At 48.1% G+C, this 23,037-nt stretch overlaps 2 protein-coding genes across 4 annotated transcripts in view; one reads left to right on the top strand and one right to left on the bottom strand.

The window, feature by feature from the left end:
• Positions 1 to 3,252: 3,252 nt before the first annotated feature.
• On the bottom strand, positions 3,253 to 8,580 carry CIMAP1D (CIMAP1 family member D). Its single transcript, XM_077336241.1, has 4 exons — positions 8,529 to 8,580; positions 6,066 to 6,176; positions 5,651 to 5,764; positions 3,253 to 4,586 (listed from the first exon to the last, which is right to left on the bottom strand). The coding sequence occupies exons 1-4, from the start codon at positions 8,578 to 8,580 to the stop codon at positions 4,105 to 4,107; spliced, it is 759 nt and encodes a 252-aa protein (XP_077192356.1). The 3' UTR covers positions 3,253 to 4,104.
• Positions 8,581 to 11,969: 3,389 nt separating this feature from the next.
• The window catches only part of LOC143834957 (hippocampus abundant transcript 1 protein-like), a 32,527-nt gene continuing 21,459 nt past the window's right edge, over positions 11,970 to 23,037 (top strand). For 2 of the 3 annotated variants that reach the window (XR_013229939.1, XM_077331942.1), the window contains exons 1-2: positions 11,970 to 12,285; positions 22,017 to 22,112. Coding sequence is in view for 2 of the 3 variants with exons in the window: in XM_077331942.1 (XP_077188057.1) it covers positions 12,202 to 12,285; positions 22,017 to 22,112 (180 nt within the window). In the remaining variant the exon portion in view is untranslated. Of the gene's footprint in view, positions 12,329 to 22,016; positions 22,113 to 23,037 lie in introns of all 3 variants that reach the window. The other variant, XM_077331943.1, reaches the window with a different exon arrangement.

Raw genomic sequence — 23,037 nt, 5'->3', positions numbered from 1 at the left:
ATGCTCACACACAGCCAACTCCAGCCCCAGCCCCTGCCCAGGGCCCCTGACTTCTTCCAGAATCTGGCCACGTGATTCTTCAACAAAGTCCAACAACGAATGTGGGTGTGTGACATCATCCTCTGTAACCTGCCACCCCCTTAAGCCTTCACAGAATCAGCCTCTCCATCAGATGGCTATCCAGCACGTTTAGCTGCCTGCATGGTTTATGACACCAAAGGTTTCCAAGCTCCTCACAGCATCTTTTATCAAGAATGGTCTATTATAACATGTATGTGCCAGAATCATACAGCAAGAGTTCACACAAGGGTCCAGGTCATGGTATGAAGCTATACAACACAACTGTTGTACTAAGCCTGCACTTTCAGGACACGGGGGAGGAACCTTGTGCAGAGTGCCCATAGTTCACCTCAGAAAGGGGAGAGGCAATTGTAAGTAGAGAGGAAAGCAGACTTTATGCATATACAAAGCTGTCCTCAACTCGGACTAGTGGTCCAGCAATATAGGTATTGGCAGTGAAGCTCCAGGATTTTGGACAGAGATTTTTCCCATCACTTACTACCAGGTTCTTAAATAGAAATGTTGGGAACTAAACCTGGGACCTTTGGCATAAGATGCTCTTCCACTGAGCCATTGATCCTGAAGAACTATATGGTGGGGGGTGGAGGGTGGAAAGGTCTACAGCAGTGGTTCTCAATCTGGGGGTTGGGACCCCTTTGGGGGTTGAACAACCCTTTCACAGGGGTTGTGGCAGGAAGAGCAGCTTGGCCAGGGGGGGGCACTGCCACTGTTGATGCTCCTCCTGCAGGTGCCCGCGCTCAGCTGCCAGACACTCCAGCAGTGCCTCCAGCAGTCTCCCTCCAGGTGCTCCAGGTGGTGGCACAGCTCGACGGGACAAAAGGCAGAACTGAACTGAGAACCCCCAGAAAAAACCAATTTATATACAATCATGAACAATGGATCTTCATGCCATTGGTCCATTTCAGTTTAATTTCTATGAAAAAATACTTGCATAATTTTATGGTTGGGGGTCACCATAACATAAGGAACTGTATTAAAGGGTCACGGCATTAGGAAGGTTGAGAACCACTGGGTTACAGGGAGGCACCCAAAGCAAATCCTTGACTTTGTTGGGATCCATTCTCAACCCCTGTGGTGATACCTGGTACCCCAAGGAATCTAGGCTTTCCTTATGGAACTCACATTTAGCATACAAATGGTTTACCCTTAACCTCTGTAACACTTCTCTCACCAGCCTAACATGTTCTTCCATGGTCCCTGAGTACAACAATGCCAAAAAAGGCCCATTTGTACAATAATTGAGCTGTAAATATAAAATTTTAACAATTATTTAATAAAGTGCACCAGTATTGGGTTAACAACAAAGTAAAAACTATATTTAAAAAACTATATAGATCTATCTGCACATGAACAGACCAAATGCATTTCAACCCTACTGAGTTTTCCTCAGTGGTCAATAATATTAAATAATGCACTCTTATCTAAAACCAATTATGAAGTATAGCTGGGTGATCAAGGGAACTCTGGTATAGTGTTTCTTTTTGGATCACCACCTTCTAAGATATGTAATATCTATGAATACCACTCTCAGCTATTGTTTTACTCTGCATAGAGAGTGCATCCCATGAGGAAGACCCAGTAGACTTGAAACGTCTGTTCATGTGCAATTAGATATGTACAGTTTTTATATAGTTTTTACTTTGTTTTTAACCTGATACTGGTGCACTTTAATAAATAATTGTTAAAATTTTATATTGTTTTATAGCTCTGCTTTTGAGTTCCTGTTAAGGTTGGGTTTTTGTTCCCTTTTTTGTTTCCTATTTTTACAATAAGTCATGAAAAACCTCATTAATCAAATTCATGAACATTCAGGGTGCGTCGGATAACCCAAACGGCATCACAAAGTACTCAAATTGCCCCAGGGGCATGTTAAAAGCTGTCAAATGTCCATGTCCACTTTTAATCTGCATTCGGTAGTTGTCAGGAACCAAGCGGTTGAGACCCAGCAGATTCACGCAACAGACATCACTCTCAGGCTTCAGGTTGAAGCTTTAAGCAAAAGTCTTTATTTGGAGAATCAGGACAGGAATCAGCACATCGTGTAAACTCATAGACAGGAATCTTGACAGACTCGCCAGGAAGGGGGCCTACCTGGATTATATACCTTGGCCTGGGGAGAGGGAACATAGAAGTAGCTTTTGGCAGGAACAGGGATTCACACAGAAAAAGGCAATATTGCTCTCAGATCTGAAAGGTGCCAAAACAGCCCATCCAGACATCTGATGTTTAGGCTGCACTGCCGGGAGGGCCAGCCTTGCGTAAGGAGATAAGGGAAGGACTGCAGGATGAGCCTTTGAAATGCAAGGAGAAAATGGGAGGGGGACTGCCGAGAGGAACCAGGGAGGTGCCACAACTCAGCGGGAGATCCAGGAACATAAAGAAATAAAACAACGTCAAAGAAGACAGAAATCGCGTGTCAGGAACTGGGGGTCATGACAGTAGGAAGCCTCCCTCAAGTCCAGTTTCATGAAAATCTTCCCCTTTCCCAATTGACCCAGCAAGTCTTTTATTAACAGAAGGGTATACACATTCAAGGTAGACACAGCATTCAAACCGCTATAATCAGTGCTTTTGACAAACAGGACAGGGACGTCCATGTGGGACATGACCGGGCAAATAAACGCCCACAGTTCCATCATCTCTTGTGGGCCCATGGAGTAAATTTTCGCCTTGGGCAACAGCTCCCCTAGTTTCAGTTCTTTTTCAGTGAGGGGACAATTTGTCACATTCACATTCTTCGAATTCATCCTGCAGATCCCAATACTCTTGGGACAGCATGGCCCATTTCTCTTGGCCCATCCCCGCATGTTCACAATGTCTCTAGGTGTCATGGTGGGGGACAGCCATACTGCAATTATTACAGCAACTCGGATCATTGAACGTTAATACCCAGGTTCCCCAAGGTACACTGGGATCATGTTTCCAAAGCCAATCCAAACCCAGCACAAAAGGGAAAACTCCCCTTGGGGCCACTGTTAGTTGAATCCTTTCCCAATGCTCTACAATGTCCAATTTAAGGGGGGCTATCTGGTTCGTATGAGCCTCTTGTGGCGCAGAGTGGTAAGGCAGCAGACATGCAGTCTGAAAGCTCTGCCCATGAGGCTGGGAGTTTAATCCCAGCAGCCAGCGTCACCCCAGGGGTCAGACATGACTCGGTGCTTGCACAGGGGATACTTTTACCTTTTACCTTTATCTGGTTCATAGTTGTACCAGCATCTGTGCAAAAACATATGGGCCATTGTATGTGTTCCAACCCTATCCTCCGGGTACGCACCATTTCAGGGTTTAGGAGAGTCCGTGTGCACCCACAGTCCAGCACCACCTGGATCCTCACCAGTCTTTAGATCTGATAAAGTCACTGGAATCAAGAGGAAGGGGATGGGACTTACCAAGCGTCTGCCCCTACCTCAGACCTCCTGGCGGGGCTGTCTTATAGCAAGTCGGCCCTGTTTCCCACCGGCTTGTGGGGAACCATTTCCTGCTTGGATTCCTTGGAGGAGTCCCGGGTCAGGGGTTTGACCAAGGGGGTCAGCAGCATGTACACAGTCTTTTTCAAGGGTTTGCCAGCTGAGAAACTCTGTGTCATGATAGGAAAATGGGTGGATCGTGAGCAGGAAATAATCCCGGACTGCTGGCAACAAGGTCTATAGCAGGAGGAAGAGGCACATCTTATTCTTCAGAATGGACCCAGGAGTGACTTTCTACAAGTCCAGGATGACCAGAAATCCAGGCCAGGCCTTGGGGACTACATTTGCCAGGAAGATTCTCTTGTGGCTCCACTTCTCAGTTTCAGGTGGAGGCTTCAAGGCCAGAAGGACACTGGAAGGTTTGGGGGGGCTGGCAGAGTGGCCTCACAGTTGCTGGATAATGCTTCCCTGCCCCATGTTTTTACGTTTTTCTGAAGCAAAAGCAAACGGAAACTTCCGGTCACTGATTCCCAGACTGGTTGTCATGCATAATTTCTGTAGCGCGGTGTCTCACAAGTGGTGGCCAGAGGTTAGGTCCAGACATTCTTTCCCATTACTATTTTGCAGCATCTCCAATGAAGGGCATGAGGTATTCTGAGTGGCGGACTCCCAGGGAGTAAGAAGGGGATTTTTTCCAGTGTGCCGTTACCTTTTCTGGACTGTGTGTCCCAGGTCCGGGTGTGGGGAAAGTGCCCATTGGCTTCCGTAGTCTCCCCAGCATGGAGAATGCTGGCAGGCGGCACAAATAAACATTGGGGTCAGTGGTACTGTAGCCCCCCGGGCCGGGCGTTTTGGCCAGGTCTTCCGAATAGCTGCCTCTGTGGAGCTGGCCAGAGATAGTGAAACAAGGGCTAGAAGGCTGGTTAGGGATTCGTGGGCCCAGGAGTGTGGGGAGGGTGTAGCTGTTGGGGGCAGGGACGTGATCCACCGGGTGGCACTTCCTGCGGGCTGCAATGGAGAAAGAGGGCGGTCTTTGTTGGGACAGTGGAGGAACCCTCTCAGGGCTGTACGCGCCTGGCCCAGGAGTCCGAGGAAGACCTACGGGGAAAATGCACACATGCTTGAACCTGGATTCTTCAAAGCCCTGGCCTGGTGGGGAGGGCTGGACTGAGGCAATGTGGTAAACTAGGACCAGAGACAGCCATATCTGAAGATGTGGGCAGAGCTCCTACCACAAATGTTAAGTCTTTGAGGTGCCCTTGAACTCTCGCTCTTTTCTGCTGCTCCAGACAGACTAACACAGCCTCCCTTCTTAAGCTAGGAGAGAGACCTGAGTTTGAATATGCACTTTGCCATGAAGCTCATTGGGTGGTCTTAGGGCAGTTAAGTCTCCTCTCAGCCTAAACTACCTTGCAGGGTTGTTGTTGGATTAAAGGGGAGGGAGGGGGAAATCATACACCCCCCCCCGAGCTCCCTGGAGAAGGGTGGCATAAAAATGTGATAGATAGACCCGCGAGGCCTGTGTTCCGGTCTCTGCTCAGCCATTGAGGTCACTGAGGCCAGTAGTCTTGCATTCGTGCTGTGAGAATATTGAAGGACCCACAGATGAAAGAGCCCTTTTTGCAAAACATGCAGAAATTTTTTTAACCTGCACAAGAAATTTGCAGCATCAGCTTTGTTGCCCTGTTTCTTAATTTCTGAGACTGGTGCAGCATCCTTCCTGTGCTGAAAGGTTTCCCACCTCCTGACAATGGCATTCGGCCTTGGAACTCGGAGGCTCCATTCAGCTGTCACAGATAATGGCTGGTGGTAAAGGGCTACCCTCCTGTGAATTTTTTCGCCCCCCTTTTGGATCCATATATGGGTATTTCTCTCTTTATCGGGGCATCAAGTAGCAGCCAATTTATGGTCAAACGTGGTTTGCCCTTGCCTGTCTCTGCACAGCAACCCTAGAGTAATCCTTGGTGGTCTCCCATCCCAATCCTAACCAGGGTTGACCCTGCTAAGCTTCCACAATCTCACCAGACCAGATTGGGCTGTTTTATCTTCAGTTCCTTGCCCCAGCATGGCATTTAGCTTTTTAGTCATAAGTGTAACCATACTGATGCTTCTGGCTCTTCTTTCACAGCCATTTTTATGCCTCACCTCTGCCCCCTGCTTACCTGGAGGTTTGGGTCGACCCAACATCGAGTACGAGGGGCCCTTGGCTCTGCCAAAGCGGGTGACCTCAGGTTCTACGTAGTAGCAGGGTCCAGGGCTTGAATCTTTCAGATGTACTGTAAACAAACAGAGCCATCAAAAAGTAAGCCGGCTGTAGAGGCGTGGATACTGTGAGCAGAGTGTGGGTTTCCATGCAACTGTAGAGACCCAGGTGCCAGTTCACTTCCACACTTTAGTGCCAGCTAACTAAATCTTTTGCACTTGGGAAGAAACACGCAGGCTTCAAGCCAGGGCAGTCATGATGGATCAGAAAGTTCGGTGGTGGGTAAAGGGGACTACATCCCCCCCTCCCCCGAGAAAAAAAGTCTGGAAAGGCAATTTCTGACCCTGGTAGAAAGTCTTATCTCAAAAACTTACTGCTGTTGTTAAGTCTCTGATGGAAGGAACAAGCAGGACTGGTGAAGCGGGTGTAGTCATGGTTGACAAATCCGACTGTCGGAGGCAAGCTGTAGCACCCAGGGCCAGGGCCTGGCAAGATGCACAAAACAAAACAGCAACTCAGAAACAACCCTCTCCGGTCCCTGTGTCAGTGCCATGATCCCGTGATCACTGCCATGATTTATGCTTGACCTGAGTGGTTCCATCTTGCATCAATGTATGTCTGTCTCTCTGACTCTGTAACAACCCTGACCTGTCTATGTAGTGATTTAGTTATTGTAACAACTAGTAATCAAGCCCGCTGAACCTAAAATACAGCGGGCGCTAGGCATGGGAGCCCCCGGCAGTCGCGCGGAGCACAGCTGCCGGGGGCTCCCTTGGTTGGCAGCCTGACGCGGCAAGAGGGTGTTCCTGGCCCTAGGGAAGCATGCCTGGCCTCGACCAGGGCCAGGGCCTTTTCAGTCCTGGCCCCGACCTGGTGGAATGAGCTCCCGGGAGAGCTGCGGGGCCTGCGGGATCTTTCAACGTTCCGCAGGGCCTGCAAAACGGAGCTCTTCCGCCAGATTTATGGTTGAGGCCGGGGCTGATAATATAGATCCATGCCCCCCCCCAGGGACTCGGGATTCGGACCTGAAGCAAAACATCATCAGGACCTCCTCTCCACCTGCTAGTCATGGGAGGGGGGGAGTTGAGCTGCCGTTCTTGCCATACCGGTTATATTGGTAACGTTATTATTCTTTTAATGGGGTTTTAATGGGGATTTTGGGATGCTGTTACCTGCCACGAGCCGCGAGGGAGTGGCGGGAAATAAATAAATAAATAAATATAATAATAATAATAATAATAATAATAATAATAATAATAATAATAATAATAGATTGACTTGGAGATTGATCACAGGAAGGTCATGTTCTGAAGGCAGGACATTCAAACAGAAACAAATCCCACTCGAAAGTCACCCAGATGAAAGACCACCAGCTGCTGTGGGAGTCAGGTTAGAAGGGCATCATGGCCTCTCTGGGAAACTGCTCCACAATTTCTCACGGTTCCCTGAGCCCCCATACAGTTCCCCTTGACAGGTCAACAAGACCATTCTGAAACTAGCAAGGCATTGAACCAGGCATCAGAGCCAGTGTGGTATTGTGGTGAAGAGCAACAAGCTTTAATATGGAGAGCCAGGTATGATGCATTCCCACTCCTCCACCACCTGCAGCCAGCTGGGTGACCTTGGGCCAGTTTCCTCAAAGCTCTCTCAGCCTTACCTCACTGTGGGTGCCTACTGTGGGAAGAGGAAGGGGAAAGTGACTGGAAGTTGCTTTGAGACTCCTTACGAGAGAGAAAAGCAGGCTACAAAAACCTACCCTTCTTCTTCTTTCCTTTAAGCCCCTGGCATTTGGACTCATCCCCAAGACCTACATGATGCAATGAGGAGCCGGGAATTCTTGGGAACAACTCTTCCGTTGTTCTCAGAGCTGTCCATGGTGCTGACACATTCTGTACCCCATTTGAAGTTCAGTCATCATAGATCACCTCTCTTCAAATCATAGTCCCATAGAGTTGGGACCTCATCTAGTCCAATCCCCTGCACAATGCGGGAACTCACAACTACCCACCAACAGTAACCCCAGTTTCATGCCCCAGTGATCCCCCCACCACCAAAAAGCTCCAGAATCTAGCCTCTTGGTGCCAGTTTTGTGGTAACCGCCAGCTGCTGCCATTGGCCACCCACCCCTATGTACTCAGGCAAGCCTTAAAGGATCCTCCCAGGTACCCAAACAAACCAGGAAACAGGATTGCTTTCACAGGGGGTTGGACTAGATGACCCATGGTACTTTCCAACTCTATGATTCTATGATTCTATGACAGCCCAGAGTAAGAGTAAGGGTCTGCCTCTTTTTGCTCCTGATGCCCATGCCAAAAACATAGTTACTCCCTGGGGGAATGAGACTCCCTGGTGGCTGCATTTGTCTCCACTATGAGAGCTGGAGGAGCAAAACAACAAGCTAGAGGGCCAGCCTCCATTCTCACTGAGCTTTGGTCTGCTGAGTAATTTGTCTGTGCAAGAAGCAACCACTGTTGTAAGGCCACCGACTTCAATGGGCAGGTGAATCAAAGAAATAATGGATTGATGAGGGCAAATTCTAAACATTGGGGTTGCAAATAAAGGTCAAGCTTGTTTATTTTTCCATCCAATTTGGGCTCTGCTACATCTTTACCTGCTCCCAGCAACCCTGGCCGCAAAGTTCTGTTTTGGTCTACTAGCTGGACCAGAGATGATCAGCAGCAGAGATTCGAGCTGTCATGACCAGTGGCTTTTCTGCTGCTTGTGAGGAGGTCCTTACAGCAGAGCCTCACCCCCTCCCCAGGGAGCACACGTCAAGAATTGCTGCCCTACTTTATAATTACCCTATGGCAACAAAGGGAGCTTTGAGATTTCCATACCGGTTTCTTGAGCAGCGATCCCTGGTGTTTTCCTCAGTCTTGAGTCTTCCATCTTGAATGCATCAGCTCTGAAATTTCGACCTTACAAATGGCTTTTGTCAAAGGCCATCCTTCTTCCTAGCTCCTGTTTCCCCCCTCCCTCCCCCCCGCCTTCCCCGTAAGTGCTCCTGCGGGTCAGAAGCAAGCAAACTTTGCAATGGAAAAAATGCTCTGAACACAGGTCTGCGTCCAGGGAGGAGAGTTTTCTCATCCGAAGCGGATGTGCCAAGAGGAGTGAAGAGATCAGGGCATTCCCGCCCACCCTGTGCTGAAAAGATATCTTGGAGTGAGCGTGATCCTGGAGGTACAAAGGACGTGTCGAAAGCAGATGCACAGCAGGGGGGCAGGGAGGCTTCCTCTCTGTGAATGTCTCTTCCCTCTCCTCCCCACAGGTGGTCCGGCCCAGAGGCCCAGAGGCCTGCGGCAAAAGGCAGCCGGCTCTGCTGAAGCGTGATGGTGTCAAGGGTACGGTTGCAGGCCTACACAGTTACAGGTTTACAAGGGATGACAGACACGCACAGCAGCATTATGTTACATCCACGCTAGCCCTGTGACTCAACCAACTGAATACATGCACCGTGATGCCCCCACCAGGCCCAGCTCCTTTTAATTTTTTACTGTTTGCTTGGAACGCCAGTAATGGGGTTGAGCTCGCATTGCCAGCTTCCAGGTGGGGCCTGGAGATCTGGAATTACGACTGATCTCCAAACTACAGAGATTAGTTCCCCTGGAGAAGATGGCTGCTTTGGAGGGGCAGGGCTGTATGACCCTATAACCTATTGAGCTCCCTCTGTCCCCCTATCCTCCCACTCCTAAATCTCCAAGAATTTCCCAGCCTGGAGTGGGCAATGCTTGGGAGACTAGAAGATGTAGCTGATGGCCTCTTTTCCACATTGCTGAGTCCCTGGGGATTCTCCCATCCATTGAGATTCTCCAGGTGGAGTCTCTCTACCAGAGATGGGAAAGGGGAATTTTTCACAGATGGAAATAGAAAGTGCCATCCTGTATTTTTAAAACCATCTAAGATCATATTAGATTCAGGTGGGCAGCTATATTGGTCTGAGGCAGCAAAACCAAGTTTTGAGTCCAGGGACACCTTTAAGACCAGCAAAGTTTTATGCTTTCATGAGCATGCACGCTTCTTCAGACACCATCTGGCAAAATGTGCATGCACACAAAAGTTTTTCCCTTGAATATAACTTTGTCAGTCTCAAACATGTCCCTGGATTCAGGCCTTGTGAAGAAAATATGACACACTGATTGCGATGGGCATGATGCTCGCAAAGGCCACTTGTGGGTTCTGTGGCTGAGATGTATTTGAGATGGTGACCTCCAAGATTCCAGTTTAGGGTCAAGCAAGCTGAAGTGCCGGAAGACACAGGGTCAGATCTCCTGTGTTTATTATTGGCACAAGTTACAGGAACTGTTCAGGCAGGGGTTCATGGTGGAAAGAATAACTCTTTGGTAACCTGTTGGGGCAAATAGCAATTCTGAGGGGCTGTGGCATGTGCCTAGGGCATCCATCCACCCCCAATCAAAATTGCAGATTTCTTCGGGTTCTGTTTAGGGTTAAAAAGGATGCCATTCACAGTACTTTATTCTAAGACCACTGTGCAATGGCATGAAGGCCCAGCTGACTTCAGTGGGACTTATTCTGAGTAACAGTATCTGTACCCAGGCAGGAGAGGGAGGTATTCTAACAAGCATCTAAAAGACTCCTGCTTAGGGATGCCAGCCTCCTGGTAGGACCTGGGGATCCCCCAGAACTACAGAGATCAGTTATTCTGGATAAAACAGATCCTTTCATGGGTGGAGTATATGGCACTGGACCGCACTGAGGTTCCTGTTCTCCCCAAGCTCCATCCCCAAATCTCTAGGAGTTTCCCAAACTGAATCTGGAAACCCTACCTGCCCCACCCCCCACCAATGGCCAGGGAACAGGGCAACCCTAGGCACAGTGGAAACACCCTCAAATCACCAAGTTTCCCAACCTGGAGTTCCTCATCTCTTGATGGTGGGCAGGAGGGACCTGGCAAGCCCACCCCCGCATCTCAAGGCAGCACAAGAAGAAACAAGATTCCACCAAAAGACAACTCACCTTGGATTGACTCCCTATGTGTCTGGTGGGGTTCTTGGGGGTGGAGCCTGATAAGGATGACGTTTAAGGCAGGAGGAACCTCATCAAGCTCCTTTGTAACTCCAGTATGGTTACCATATTTTGAACCAAAAAAAGGGCATATATTCCAACTGAACAAAGTTCAATGACACCTTTAAGATCATCACAAGTTTAAATTCTGGGTATAAGCTTTCATGTATGCACAAAATGTGTAAGCCATGAACATGAAAGCTTATAGCCAGAATTCTCTCTCCTGGTCCTCAGCTGGTAAAACGAGCTCCTGGGGATCAGTGCCCTGACGGAGCTAAAACAGTTGGCAGGGCCTGCAAAAGGGAGCTCTTCCGCCATGCGTTTGGTTGAGACCAGGTGACCAGCAACATCTACCGGGCCCCTGTTCTCCCCCTCCCAGAACTCCATCAATGTGTTCCGCCACTGGACATGTTTGCACTGTTATAACAGTGTTAATAGAATTAATGTTATGGTTATCTATATGTTATGGAAAAACTAAGTTCCCTGTATTGTTTTCAACGCTTTATGTAAACCACCTTGAGCCTCCAGGGAGGGCGGAATATAAATATAATTAAATAAACAAACTTTGTTGGTCTTAAAGGTCCCACTGAACTCAAGCCTTGTTCTGTTGCTTCAAACCACCAGAGTTGCCCATCTGAGTCTGTATGTCCCGACTGACTACTTCAAACACCTGATCTCGATGACAAATGTCCTTTTAAAGGCCCTTCCTATTGATGCTAGTTTCAGGTGGACGGCCAAGTTGGTGCAAAGCAGGAGGACAAAGATGGAGTCCAATCAGGTCCCTTTAAAAGCAATAGTTTTATTCAAGGTGTGAGCTTTCATGGGCAGGCACGACAGGTGTGCTTGTAACACGAAAGCTCACACCCTGAATAAAACTTTTGTTGGACTTCGAGGTGCCTGATTGAACTCACCCTTTGTTCTCCCATTTAAGCTGTGATCATTGTTACTAACTAGGAATATCCCTAGCCTTCCAACCCACAAAGGGGACATTTTAATCTGTGACACCAAAAAAGGAGGGCATGTGGGAACCCTAAACTCCGAGGTATCCCCAGCCTCCGCCTGGAAGTTGGCACCATAAGATGAGAAGGACTGGAGGCGCGAGGATGGGGCAATAATTGCGCGCGCAGGCGCTTGCTTTGCGTTGAACGGGCGAACTGGGCCGAGCACAGTTGCGTGCGCAACTCGGGGGGAGCGGGAGCGCGCGACACGACAGCTCAGACAGGGATGGGCGGGGCTGAACCCAGCTGCGTGCGCAGTCGCGGAAGAGGGCGCGTGGGCCCTCGGGGCGCATGCGCATCCCTCTGAGGCGATGCCGACGGGCGGCGGGAAGACGGAGGCGTCGTCGTTGCCCGCGATGGCGGCGGCCTGGAGAGCGCCTCAGTGAGGGGGCGGCGAGCGGATGAGTAGGAGGATGGAGGAGCCTCGGCGGGGGCCGCCGCTCAACAGGATCCACGCCTGGATCGGCGGGCGGGCCTCGGCGGCCGCGCCATGACCGGCGAGAAGAAGAAGAAGAAGCGGCTCAACCGCAGCGTCCTCCTGGCCAAGAAGACCGTCATCCGCGATGGCGCCGGCGTGAGTGCGCGCGTCGGCCTCACCCGCACGACGGCCCCGCAAGGCAGGCCAGGGCTGCCCTCGCACGGCGGGAGGGGCGCGGGGGCGGACGCGGATCCGACCCCGCTATTGTTGTGAGGAGAGTGGATGGCCCTGGGAGAAAGGCAGTACATAAACACAAAGCGGAGGCACACCAATATTTGCACGGTGGGAAGATTCAGGGGTGAGCAAACGGCAGAGCGCCGCTGGCAGGGCCTCGTGGGAATGGTCACCCATGGACGTCTGGAGAGCTACAGTTGGGTGGCAGCAGGTCACAGGAAATGTGGTCCATGGAAGAAGAAGAAGAAGAGTTGGCTCTTATATGCCGCTTTTCTCTACTCGAAGGAGGCTCAAAGCGGCTTCCAGTCGCCTTCCCATTCCTCTCCCCACAACAGACACCCTGTGAGGTGGGTGAGGCTGATATCACTGCTCAGTCAGAACAGCTTTCTCAGTGCTGTGGCGAGCCTAAGGGCACCCAGCTGATTGCACGTGGTGGAGCACGAAATCAAACCTGGCTCACCACTGCACCACCCTGGGCATCTGGAGAGCTATAGTTGGGTGGCAGCAGGTAATAGGAAATGTGGTCCAAGGGGCATCTGGAGAACAGCAGGTTTGCCACCCCTGTCCCACTTGCCAGAGTGAGTGAGCGACTCAGTATGCCTGGGCACTGGGGAGCACCGCGACATCTCTCTAAGGGTGTGCAAGCTCTCTGTCTTCGCCTGGGAGCTGCACCGTTACTTTGTCCTTTTCCTCTCGGCATGGCCTTCCATGGAGACCCAGGCCTTCCATGGAGAATGTCTGTCCCGGAGAGGCAACATCCTCAGACTCCCACGCATGTGATGTTGGGTTGTGATAGGGGAAGTATTCTTTAGATTAGATGCTCTTGTTAAATAAATTCAGAAGGGTCATTGTGTTGGTCTGAAGCGGTAGAACAAAGTTTGAATCCTGTGGCACCTTAAGACTACCTAAGTTTGATTCTTGGTAGAAGCTTTCATGTGCATGCACACTTCCCCAGACATAATGAATGTAGGCAGCGAGTGGGCCATGAAATAGTACACAGCATAATTAAGATGTTTAATGGATACAAAGGCCTTATAAGAATAACAAGCTGAGTTAATAAAATTATCATTTGAATCAGAATGACTCAGCTTGTAGAGACCATAGAGGGCCATCTAGTCCCCCATCTTCTCAGGGACTTGTTTGCGTTGACTCTGGGTGTCTGTTAATTACTCCCAGTATTCCATAGTTGGGAATACATCTGTACATTAGTCTCTAATTTTGACATTTCCTTATTATGCCCCCCAACCCAAACAGTTGATAATCTTATAAATTTAGCTTCTTATTCCTGTACAGTCCTTGTATCTGTTATATTTATTTATTTATTTAGAATCATGGAATAATACAGTTGGAAGGTACCTCCTGGGTCATCTAGTCCAACCCCTTGCAGGACACAATCCTATCACTCATCCACTGTAACCTGCCACCCCCTTGAAACTTCACAGAATCAGCCTCTCTGTAAGAGAAACCACTCTAACTGTCAGGAACTTCTTCCAGGTGCTTAGACAAAATTTCTTTTGAATTAATTTCATCCCATTGGTTCTGGTCTGTCCTTCCAGGGCAAGAGAGAACAACTCTGCTCCATCCTCTACACAGCAGCCTTTTAAATACTTGAAGATGGTTATCAGATCCCCTCTCAGTCGCCTCCTCTCCAGGCTAAACAGACCAAGCTCCCCCAACCTTTCCTCATATGTTTTAGTCTCAAAACCGTTTACTATCTTTGTTGCCCTCCTCTGGACATGCTCCAGTTTGTCTGCATTCCTCTTCAACTCTGGTGTCCAAAACTGAATACAGTACTTCAAGGGAGGCCGAACTAGAGCAGAGTAAAATGGTACCATCACCTCTCATGATCTGGACACGATACTCCATTTGATATAGCCCAAAATCCCATTTGCCTTTTTAGCCACTGAGTCACACTGCTGACTTATGTTCAATGTATGGTCTACTAGATCCTTTTCATACATACTGCTGCCAAGACAAGTCTTCTCATCCTATATTGATGTATATGGTTTTTCCTACCTACATGCAGAACTTCACATTTGTCCATATTTCACTTTCTCAAGCCTATCAAGATCATCCTGTATTCTGATTCTGTCTTCTATTGTGTTTGCTACCCCTCCCAGTTTAGTATCATCTGCAAATTTAATAAGTACCTCCTGTAATCCCTCATCCAAGTCATAAATATATTGAACAACACAGGAACCAGGACAAATCCCTGGGGCACGCCACTCTTCTCCAAGAGCATGCTGAACCATTAACAAGTACCCTTTGGGTACAATCTGTCAACCAGTTATCAATCCATCTGACAGAATTAGGATCTGCAAGTTCTTTTAGTACCCTTGGATGCTATTCATCTGGGCCAGAAAACTTCGTTTCATTTAAAGAAACTAGGTGTTTATGGACTGCCCCCATAGTGATCCTAGGCCACCATTCCTGTCCCCCCTGTTGTGATACGTTTTTGCCACACTGAGCACTGTTTCCCTCAGAAATTTATTACATTTTTAGCCTGTCACTCTCCAGAGACTTGTGGCAGAATATGAAAATCCCCATAAAACATGATAAAAACCCCAACCCATAATAGAACAACAAAACATAGTTGTTAAGAGGAGAAAGGTCCCCCGTCTTCATTATGCTGTACATTATGCTATGTACTAATTCGTTATGCTATGTACTGATTCATGGTCCACCCTCTGCCTACATTTGTAGATATGTAATTTCCATTTCATTGTGTCTGAGGAAGTGTGCCTGCACACAAAAGCTTCCACATTTAATAAAATGTTGTTAGTCTTAAAAGTGCCATTAGACTCAAACTTTGTTCTGATTGGATAAATGTAAGTTTACCTTTTTTGCAGGACACTTGGGAAATGTATTACTGTCCCCTGTAATGGGGCGATGCTCTGCTATGTTAACAAAGTATCCGAATAATACATATATCCTGTTCTTTTGCAAGAAGTTAAGGAGGGCGTGCATAGTAATCCCCCCCCCCCATGGTAGACTCACAACATCAACTGTGCAGGGAAGGTTAGACTGCAAGAGAGGAAGTGGCCCTTGGTTGAGTGGGGATTTGAATCCAAGTCCTGTAATGCCTAGTTTGACGCTCTGAGGCCCTGGACCATGTTGGTCATTGCTTCACCTGTACGGCCTTCTCAGAATCTGTACAGTGTCCAGGCTTGTTCTTATGCTCATATTTGAAGGCAAGCTGAGGGGCAGACAATCTTGCCCCTTTAAAGTTCTGGTTGGCAGCTTGAGATTGGGTGTTGTTTAGTCTTTTCTTGCTTATGGGAACCCCAGTTAATGCCTCAGCCCTTGTGACTGCACCTTCTGGCAACCTTGAACATGGAGCATTGTGCCATAGTTGCCCTGGTTAATGCTTGTTTTCTCTCATTTTTAAAAAAATGTTGACATTATTTGCAGTTTGCCTCTCTCACTCAAGTTGAGTGTACAGACTGAGTCACTATAATTGACAGGATGGACTAGTCCAGGGGTAATCAACCTGTGGTCCACCAGATGTTCATGAACTACAATTCCCATGAGCCCCTGCCAGCAGTCGCTGGCAGGGGCTCATGGCCATTGTAGTTCATGAACATCTGGAGGACCACAGGTTGACTACCTCTGGACTAGTCCACAAAAAACAATTGAATGAGAGTTGTAGAATCTGTCAGAAATCTAAAAACAGCACTAAAGCCTAAGTATTAACATGATGAATTATCATTCAAAAATTGCATAGTGGGATCCCAGTTTCAGCAAGCTCTACAGCTGGTGCAAAATGCAGCTGCTAGGGTTCTCACCAGAACACCTTGGGCAGCTCATATCCAGCCAGTGCCGAGGCAGCTGCATTGGTTACCAGTTCAATACTGATCAGTGCAGTTTGGGCACAATGTATTGGAAGGATTGTTTAACCCCCTCTGCCCTCCCTCCCCCGGAGCCTTACACTCTGTGGGTACTAACAGGTTGGAGATCCCTGGTCCTCATGAGGCTTGCCTGGCCACGGCCGACCCCTGCCCAGTAGAATGATCTCAGCAGAGAGTTGAGGGCCCTGACAGAACTTCTTCAGTTCCACAGGTCTTGCCAGATGGGGCTTTTCTGCCAGGCATTTAGTTGAGGCCAGGATGTGGAAGATCTGGCCCCACCTCCAGTGCCTTTTGGCACTTTGGTGCGCTGCATGCCTTCCTCGTTTTACATCTTCCGGGGTATATCTGGCAGCAATTGCTGGCTTGGTAAAGGGGGTTGGGGGGGCTCGGGTTGGGAAGGAGGGATTTTGTTATGTTTTGCTGTTTTTATTGTATTGTATTCTATATTTGTTGTAGGCCATCACAGGCTAGCCAGTCTAGGGGGCGGTGGCATAGAAATTTAACCAATAAATAAATAAATAAATAATACTCCGTGATTCTTCCAATTAATTTTATGAATAATTTTGTGCAGTGTAAACCTATTGCCTGTGTAGAACAATTGAATAATTCAGGTTTGCAGAGTTTATGGAGAGCCAGGAGAGTGGGAACCTTCTTTACCCCCTTGGACAGGTCATTCCACAAGGTGGGAGCTACAATGGAGAAAACACATGTACAGGCAATTGTTGATTTAGCCTGTTTGCAGATTGGCACCTGCAGAAAACCTTACTTGTGGCTTCTCAGACACTGCTCCTAGTTTGGCTTGGCTTTAGTGATCGTCTTCGAGTTCCACACGCACACACACACACACACACACTTCAAAGAGGCAAGCAGGTGTCCTCTGAAGAGGAGTCCATGATTGCCTTTCAACAGGGGATGTTCCCCTGGTAACGCGTATTGCAGGCATGTCAATAGAACTGTTGCATGAACCAGGATTTGACAAGTGCCAAGAGCCGAGGGGCGTGGAAGTTTCCTTGTGGTGCCCAGTAGTTTCATCAGCCGTTTACTGTAAGTGCCCCTGGGTGATTCTCAGAAGTACAAAGCTTATTTTGCAAAGGGGTTTAGGTTTCCTTCTTGTCATGACAACTAGAATTGCCCCATATTTATGTATACGTTACAATGCTTATGTCATAATCATAAAATAAATTACTAATTGTGAAGCATTCGGAATGAGGCTCTGTGGTAGTGTCAGGATCAGTGCCTCTTCTCTGCCAACACACAGGGGTAACTCCATCTTGCCTGTGTCTTACTGTACCTTCCATCTGCATATTGTGTTTCATCCTTGTACCCACGTATATTCACTGTTCCCATGTAATCATGCTTTGTAGTTGCCTGCTTTGATTTGTTTACTTTGATCCTTGCCCGCTCACTCTGCATAGTGTCTCCCTTTTGAGAAACATTGTAACACAGGGACCCTGTGAAAGGCTTTATCTGGCCCAAGGATGCGCCGGCTGGCCCAAGGATGCGCGAATTTCAACACCTCTGGCAGGAAGCCTGGGATGGCACCTGGGAGAACATTCAAGTTTTGGGCAGGATAATTGTATTGATAAGTGCTTGCAGTTCTGATGTTTGGCAGATTTGACTTCCTGAGTTATAGTGGCTAGAGCTAACTTCCATTAAAGCTTACTTTTCATAGAAGTTTTGTTGTGAGTTTTGTCAGCACTTAACAGGTAGCAATAATGCAAAATTGTGATCATTAAAATACAAAAGGCTGATAAATAAGCCTGGCTTCTATATTTTTGGGTTGGCTTCTATAGTGCAAGAAAATGTATCAAGTCCTAACAGGAGAAGGAGAAGAGTTAGTTCTTATATGGTGCTTTTCTCGACACAAAGTTCCAAAATCTGATTGGCCATTTTGGTTTAACCATTAGTTTCTGGGTGGTAGCCCAAAGTGAGGGCTTGCTCCACCCCCAAGAGCTTGAGGAACTAATCACCCCCTTTAAAATGTGCTCCATTGTCTTCCCTGCAACTGAGGTCAGGCTTGCTAGACCAGTGATCCCCAACCCCCAGTCCGTAGACCAGTCGGTACCGGGCCGCAGCTTCTCCTTGTTCTGCCAGGCTGCTGCCTCGGGGGCTGCCCTGCCACTCTGCCACCAGCTCACCTTTGGTGCTCTCCAGCAGCTGCCATGACTGGGGCTCTCCTTGGCATGGCACTGTGCAGCTGTTGCTGGCAGCGCCCCCCCCAGCGTGCGGCGGGAAGTCAGGGGTGCCAGGGGGAAAGCAAGTGGAGTAGGTGCTCTGGCGGCAGCAGTGACGTCCCTCAGCAAAAGATTACACCTCCCCCCCCCCCCCCGGGCCTCAGTAAAATTGTCAAGCGTTGACCGATCCCCGGTAATAAAAAGGTTGGGAACTATGGTGCTAGACTGTAGTTTCCCACGTCACCTCTCTTCTCTTTTTTGAAAATTGGGGTAACATGTACTCTCTTCCAGTCTTTTGACACATCACCAGTCCTCCAAGAGATCCTGAAGATGAAATAATTCTCAAGTCTCAACATATTTTGTAGATACAGTAATATAAAATGCATTATTTATCTTAGCACATAAGTACAATAGGCCAAGTTGCAGACCTACCCTGTGTTGAAGAGAGAGCTGCAAAGCCCGACACCTTGTTCTGCATTAGCACCTGAATCTTCATTTCGCCTTCAGAGGTTGTGAGGGGGGTGATGATTAAAACTCATGCTTTGTTAGTAAAGAGTGTTTATTTGGACAGAAAAGGTCACTTACAGTCATAACAGGGTTAGTGGCATCTGGATAGAAAATTAAATTTAATAATACTGAAAACACTGAATATACTTTTTATTTTTTTAAGTATTACCATACTGTTTTTGCTATCAAGTTGGAGCTGACATGGCAACCCTGCAGGATTTGCAAGGCAAGAGACTTTCAGGGGAGGTTTGCCATTGACTACCTTTGCATAGTGACCCTGGTATTCCAAGCACAAACTAGGGCTATAACCCATGTAGCTTCTGAGATTGAAACAACAAAAGAGGGAGTAAGTAACCCAACCTGTGTATACAAGCTAGAAACCTAAAAGGTTGAGCAGCAGCAAAATTAAATGTTAAATATTAAGAAGAAGAGTTGGTTGTTATATGCTGCTTTTCTCTACCAGAAGGCAGTTTACAATTAGGGTTGTGCGATTCGGCCGCTTTGGCAGCCGTTCCCTCCGGGCGCAGCCAGCGCCACACCGCAAGGGGGGAAGGGCAGGGCCAGCAGCAGCGTGACAGCGGGTGCGGAATTCTGTGCCTGCGTGGTTGCGCCTGCTGTCACGCCGCTGCCGGCACCGCCCTCCCCCCCTGTGGCGCAGCGCTGGCTGCGCCCGGAGGGAACAGCCCCCAAAGCAGCCGAATCGCACAACCCTACTTACAATTGCCTTCCCTTTCCTCTCCCTACAACAGACACCCTATGGTGAGGCTGAGAGAGCCCTGATATTCCAGCTCGGTCAGAACAGCTTTATTGGTGCTGTGGCGAGCCCAAAGTCACCCAGCTGACTGCATGTGGGGGAGCACGGAATCAAACCCAGCTCACCAGATTAGAAGTCCACGTTCTTAGCCACTACACAAAGCTGGCTCTCAGGCTTGTCCAATCTCAGAAGCTAGGAACCTAAAATTTTGAGCAGCAGTATAGCATCTGTAACCATTATATATTTTGGAAGAGCCACTGTGGGAGGAGCGGTGTCCAGGCCCCCTTCTGGAGTCCGGACACCGCTTCCAGCTCCGTGGGCGAATCCAGGCACGCCCAGCAAGGCTGAGTGCACCCAGATTGGGCTGGCCCATGGAGCCCCCCGCTCAGAAGCCAGCCATGAGGCACACATGAAGCTTCGCGACCATGCTCCCTGGCCACCGAGCTCCCGTGGTGCCCTGGCCAGCCCACCACTGAACCCGGCTGTCAGCTCGTGCAGCAGGCTGGCCAGCTGCAGGGACGTCTACCTAGCCACCAGCAGTGCACACAGGTAGGGCGGCAGCGGTGCCCTCGGGGGGGCACCGCTAGTGCTCGTTGCATTCCTGAATGCAACGGGCTTTCGGGCTAGTTTATTCAATATTAAAATGCAATTATTTCAACACGTGCACATATAAAAAAATCAACATGTATCACACATAGCTGTACAAATCCAAAACATTTTGACACATGGATAAATGACAAGAAACCAGATAAACACATTTCAACCTCCTTGCAGTCTTCTTCAGTGGTCTAATATTTACAGTATTTGCCGGGTGCACTTCAGTTGGGATAGATATAGTGGCCCATAGTACTGTATTTTGAGTGGAAATGTTGGGGGCTCGTCTTATACGCCGGCAAATACGGTAAATACACTCATGTTTTGGTTGCTTTTTGCACCGTATTCTCCAGATTTTTTCCTTTTGTTGCTTAAAGTAGGTCTACAAGTATTATTTAATGATGTAGATTTACAGAAACACTTTTGCGCTATACATTTTACGTGACTAATACCTTCTCTTGAAAATTATTTATTCTAAAAGGAAGAATATTAAGTAGTTTCTTTAGTGGTTCCTAAGATATCCAGCATTACTGTTTGCAAAAAATTGTCCTGGAATGGTTGGGACTTGTTTTTTTTTCCCCTGGCTTTTTCCTGGAGCCTTAACAGGCATAAATATGGGAAAAAAAATTAAATCCACAAAGGGCTGGGAATGTAATACCTTGTGAAAATTCACTGTAGTACAATATAGCCACAACTTTGTCCTGAGGAGGAGATTGGAAGTTCATAGTTTTTACAGCCAGTGATTTTCCTTACAGCTTCTAGGCCAGCCAAGGGAGTGACTGAAAGAGAGGCTTGTGAATAATTCCAAAACCTTTGGATTACAACTACGGAGTGGCCTCCTGGTCACCTTGATGTATTGAGTGGGTCAGAGAACCAGACAAGGAAGATGGTTGCATTAAGAACATCTGAAATAGTATCCTTCTAGAATCCACTGTGATGCACCATCAACTTCGCTGTGCCCAGAAACTAGCTGGTTGGCTCTTTTGCAGACAACGAATACTGGACCATGCATGTCTGTCTGCTGACTTCCCATTCAAGCCACCAGCTTAATGGCTTTTTCCAGAAGAGAGACTTTCTACCCTCTGTTCAGTATTGCTATGAATTTAAAAAAAACCAACCTACAAAACGGTATTTTTGAAATATTGCTTAGTACATAACATCAGAAAAGCCCTGCTGGATCAGACCAGTGAAGGTCCATCTAGTCCTGCATCCTCTCTCACACAGTGGCCAACCAGCCCCTCTGGAGGACCAACAACAGGCCAAGGCCTTCATAAGTACATCAGAAGAGGCCTGCTGGATCAGACTAATGAAGGTCCATCTTGTCCATTATCTTGTCCCACTGGAGGGCCAATAACAGGGCAGAGAAGCCAAGGCCTTCATAAGAAGAGCCGTGCTGGATCAAACCAGGGGTCCATCTAGTCCAGCATCCTGTCTGTGGCTGCTCAGTTCCTCTTGATAGCCAACCACAGGGCATAAAGGTCAAGGCCCTGATGTGGCCTCCTTGCTCTGGGATTCAGTGGTTTAAGGCAGGGGTAGTCAACCTGTGGTCCTCCAGATGTCCATGGACTACAATTCCCATGAGCCCCTGCCAGCGTCTGGAGGACCACAGGTTGACTACCCCTGGTTTAAGGCCTCTGAATGTAGAGGTTCGCCTCAGTCCCCATAGCTAGATCCTTTGTGACTGTACCAACTTTGGTGGTGTGTAATCTCTAGAATTAGTGCAAATTGAAGACAGTCTTTGAAGTAGGTGCTAACCTTTCTTCTCCCCTTCTCCAGCGACAAGGGATTGGGGAGCCCAGCGTGTACCATGCCGTGGTGGTGATTTTCCTGGAGTTCTTTGCTTGGGGGCTGCTGACCACGCCAATGTTAACAGTGAGTACCTTTTGCTTGATCACTGAACGTGACATTATGCAGAAACTATATGGCCAAGGGAGAGAGCAGCGCAATGAGCTGCTGTGCGACAGTCTTCATGCTTTTGTATGGATCCCCCCCGCCCCACCTTCACAGAACAATACTTGTCATTAAGTGCAGCCTTATTCTTTGTGTACATTCAGTAGTAGTAATTAATATATTCACTGTTGCCTTTAATGTTGGGCCCAGATCTCTAAATCAGGTGATGAATTAGGATGCAAAAATTACTTGTCCACTGAGTTTGGCTAGTCTGCCTTCCGTTGTCCATAGGCAGGCTGAAAATGGACAGAATTGGAGGCTTTCTTGTCCATGTTGTGTCTTTCTTGCATTGCTGATCTCATTTTTGTGGTGGGTGCTGCAATCCAGGCAGCCAACCCAGCAAAGCTGAGGCCATCCAAAGTTAGATGCTTGTGGTCTCGCCTGTTGTTTTTTTTTTTTTGTTTATTTGTTTGTTTTAAAATCTGTTGAAACGTAAATGCCAGAAAACTGTTGCTCTTGGAAAGATTCAGACAGCATTCTTGGCTTCATTTTCTGGAGGCTGCCTGTCGTTTTGTTCTGAGATGTACCTTCAGTATTGTACAGGTTGATCTGATTATCTGGAAAACTTATTTACGCAACCAGCTTATTGTTACAGGCTTTGACAATGGGGTTGGTGGGTGAGAAATAAAACATTGAAACTAAACAAGGGTTAGAGTTTATACAAAGGGGAGGGGAGAGACTGTAGGTATGGGGTGGGCTGACATTTCAAATCTAAACAGATACCTGCCCAACTTCTGTAGTTTTTCAGAGGGATGTTCTCTTCCCCCTAATTTCCATGCATCCCTTTAAATTCCAATTCCGACAGCAGTTTGTGGATTAATAGTACTGACCTGCCTGTTTGGTTCTC

This window comes from Paroedura picta, chromosome 4 (assembly GCF_049243985.1).
Source record: "Paroedura picta isolate Pp20150507F chromosome 4, Ppicta_v3.0, whole genome shotgun sequence".
Taxonomy (NCBI): domain Eukaryota; kingdom Metazoa; phylum Chordata; class Lepidosauria; order Squamata; family Gekkonidae; genus Paroedura; species Paroedura picta.
The sequence above is the reverse complement of the archived record's forward strand: the minus strand, read 5'-3'. Positions and strand labels throughout refer to the sequence as shown.

Coding starts and splice junctions, on each gene's coding strand:
- CIMAP1D (XM_077336241.1), bottom strand. CDS start 8,580: ATGGAAGACTCAAGACTGAGGAAAACACCAGGGATCGCTGCTCAAGAA. Junction 5,765..6,065: donor TCAGAGACTTAACAACAGCA/GTAAGTTTTTGA, acceptor GTTTGTTTACAG/TACATCTGAAAGATTCAAGC. Junction 4,587..5,650: donor GGGTCGACCCAAACCTCCAG/GTAAGCAGGGGG, acceptor TTTTCCCCGTAG/GTCTTCCTCGGACTCCTGGG.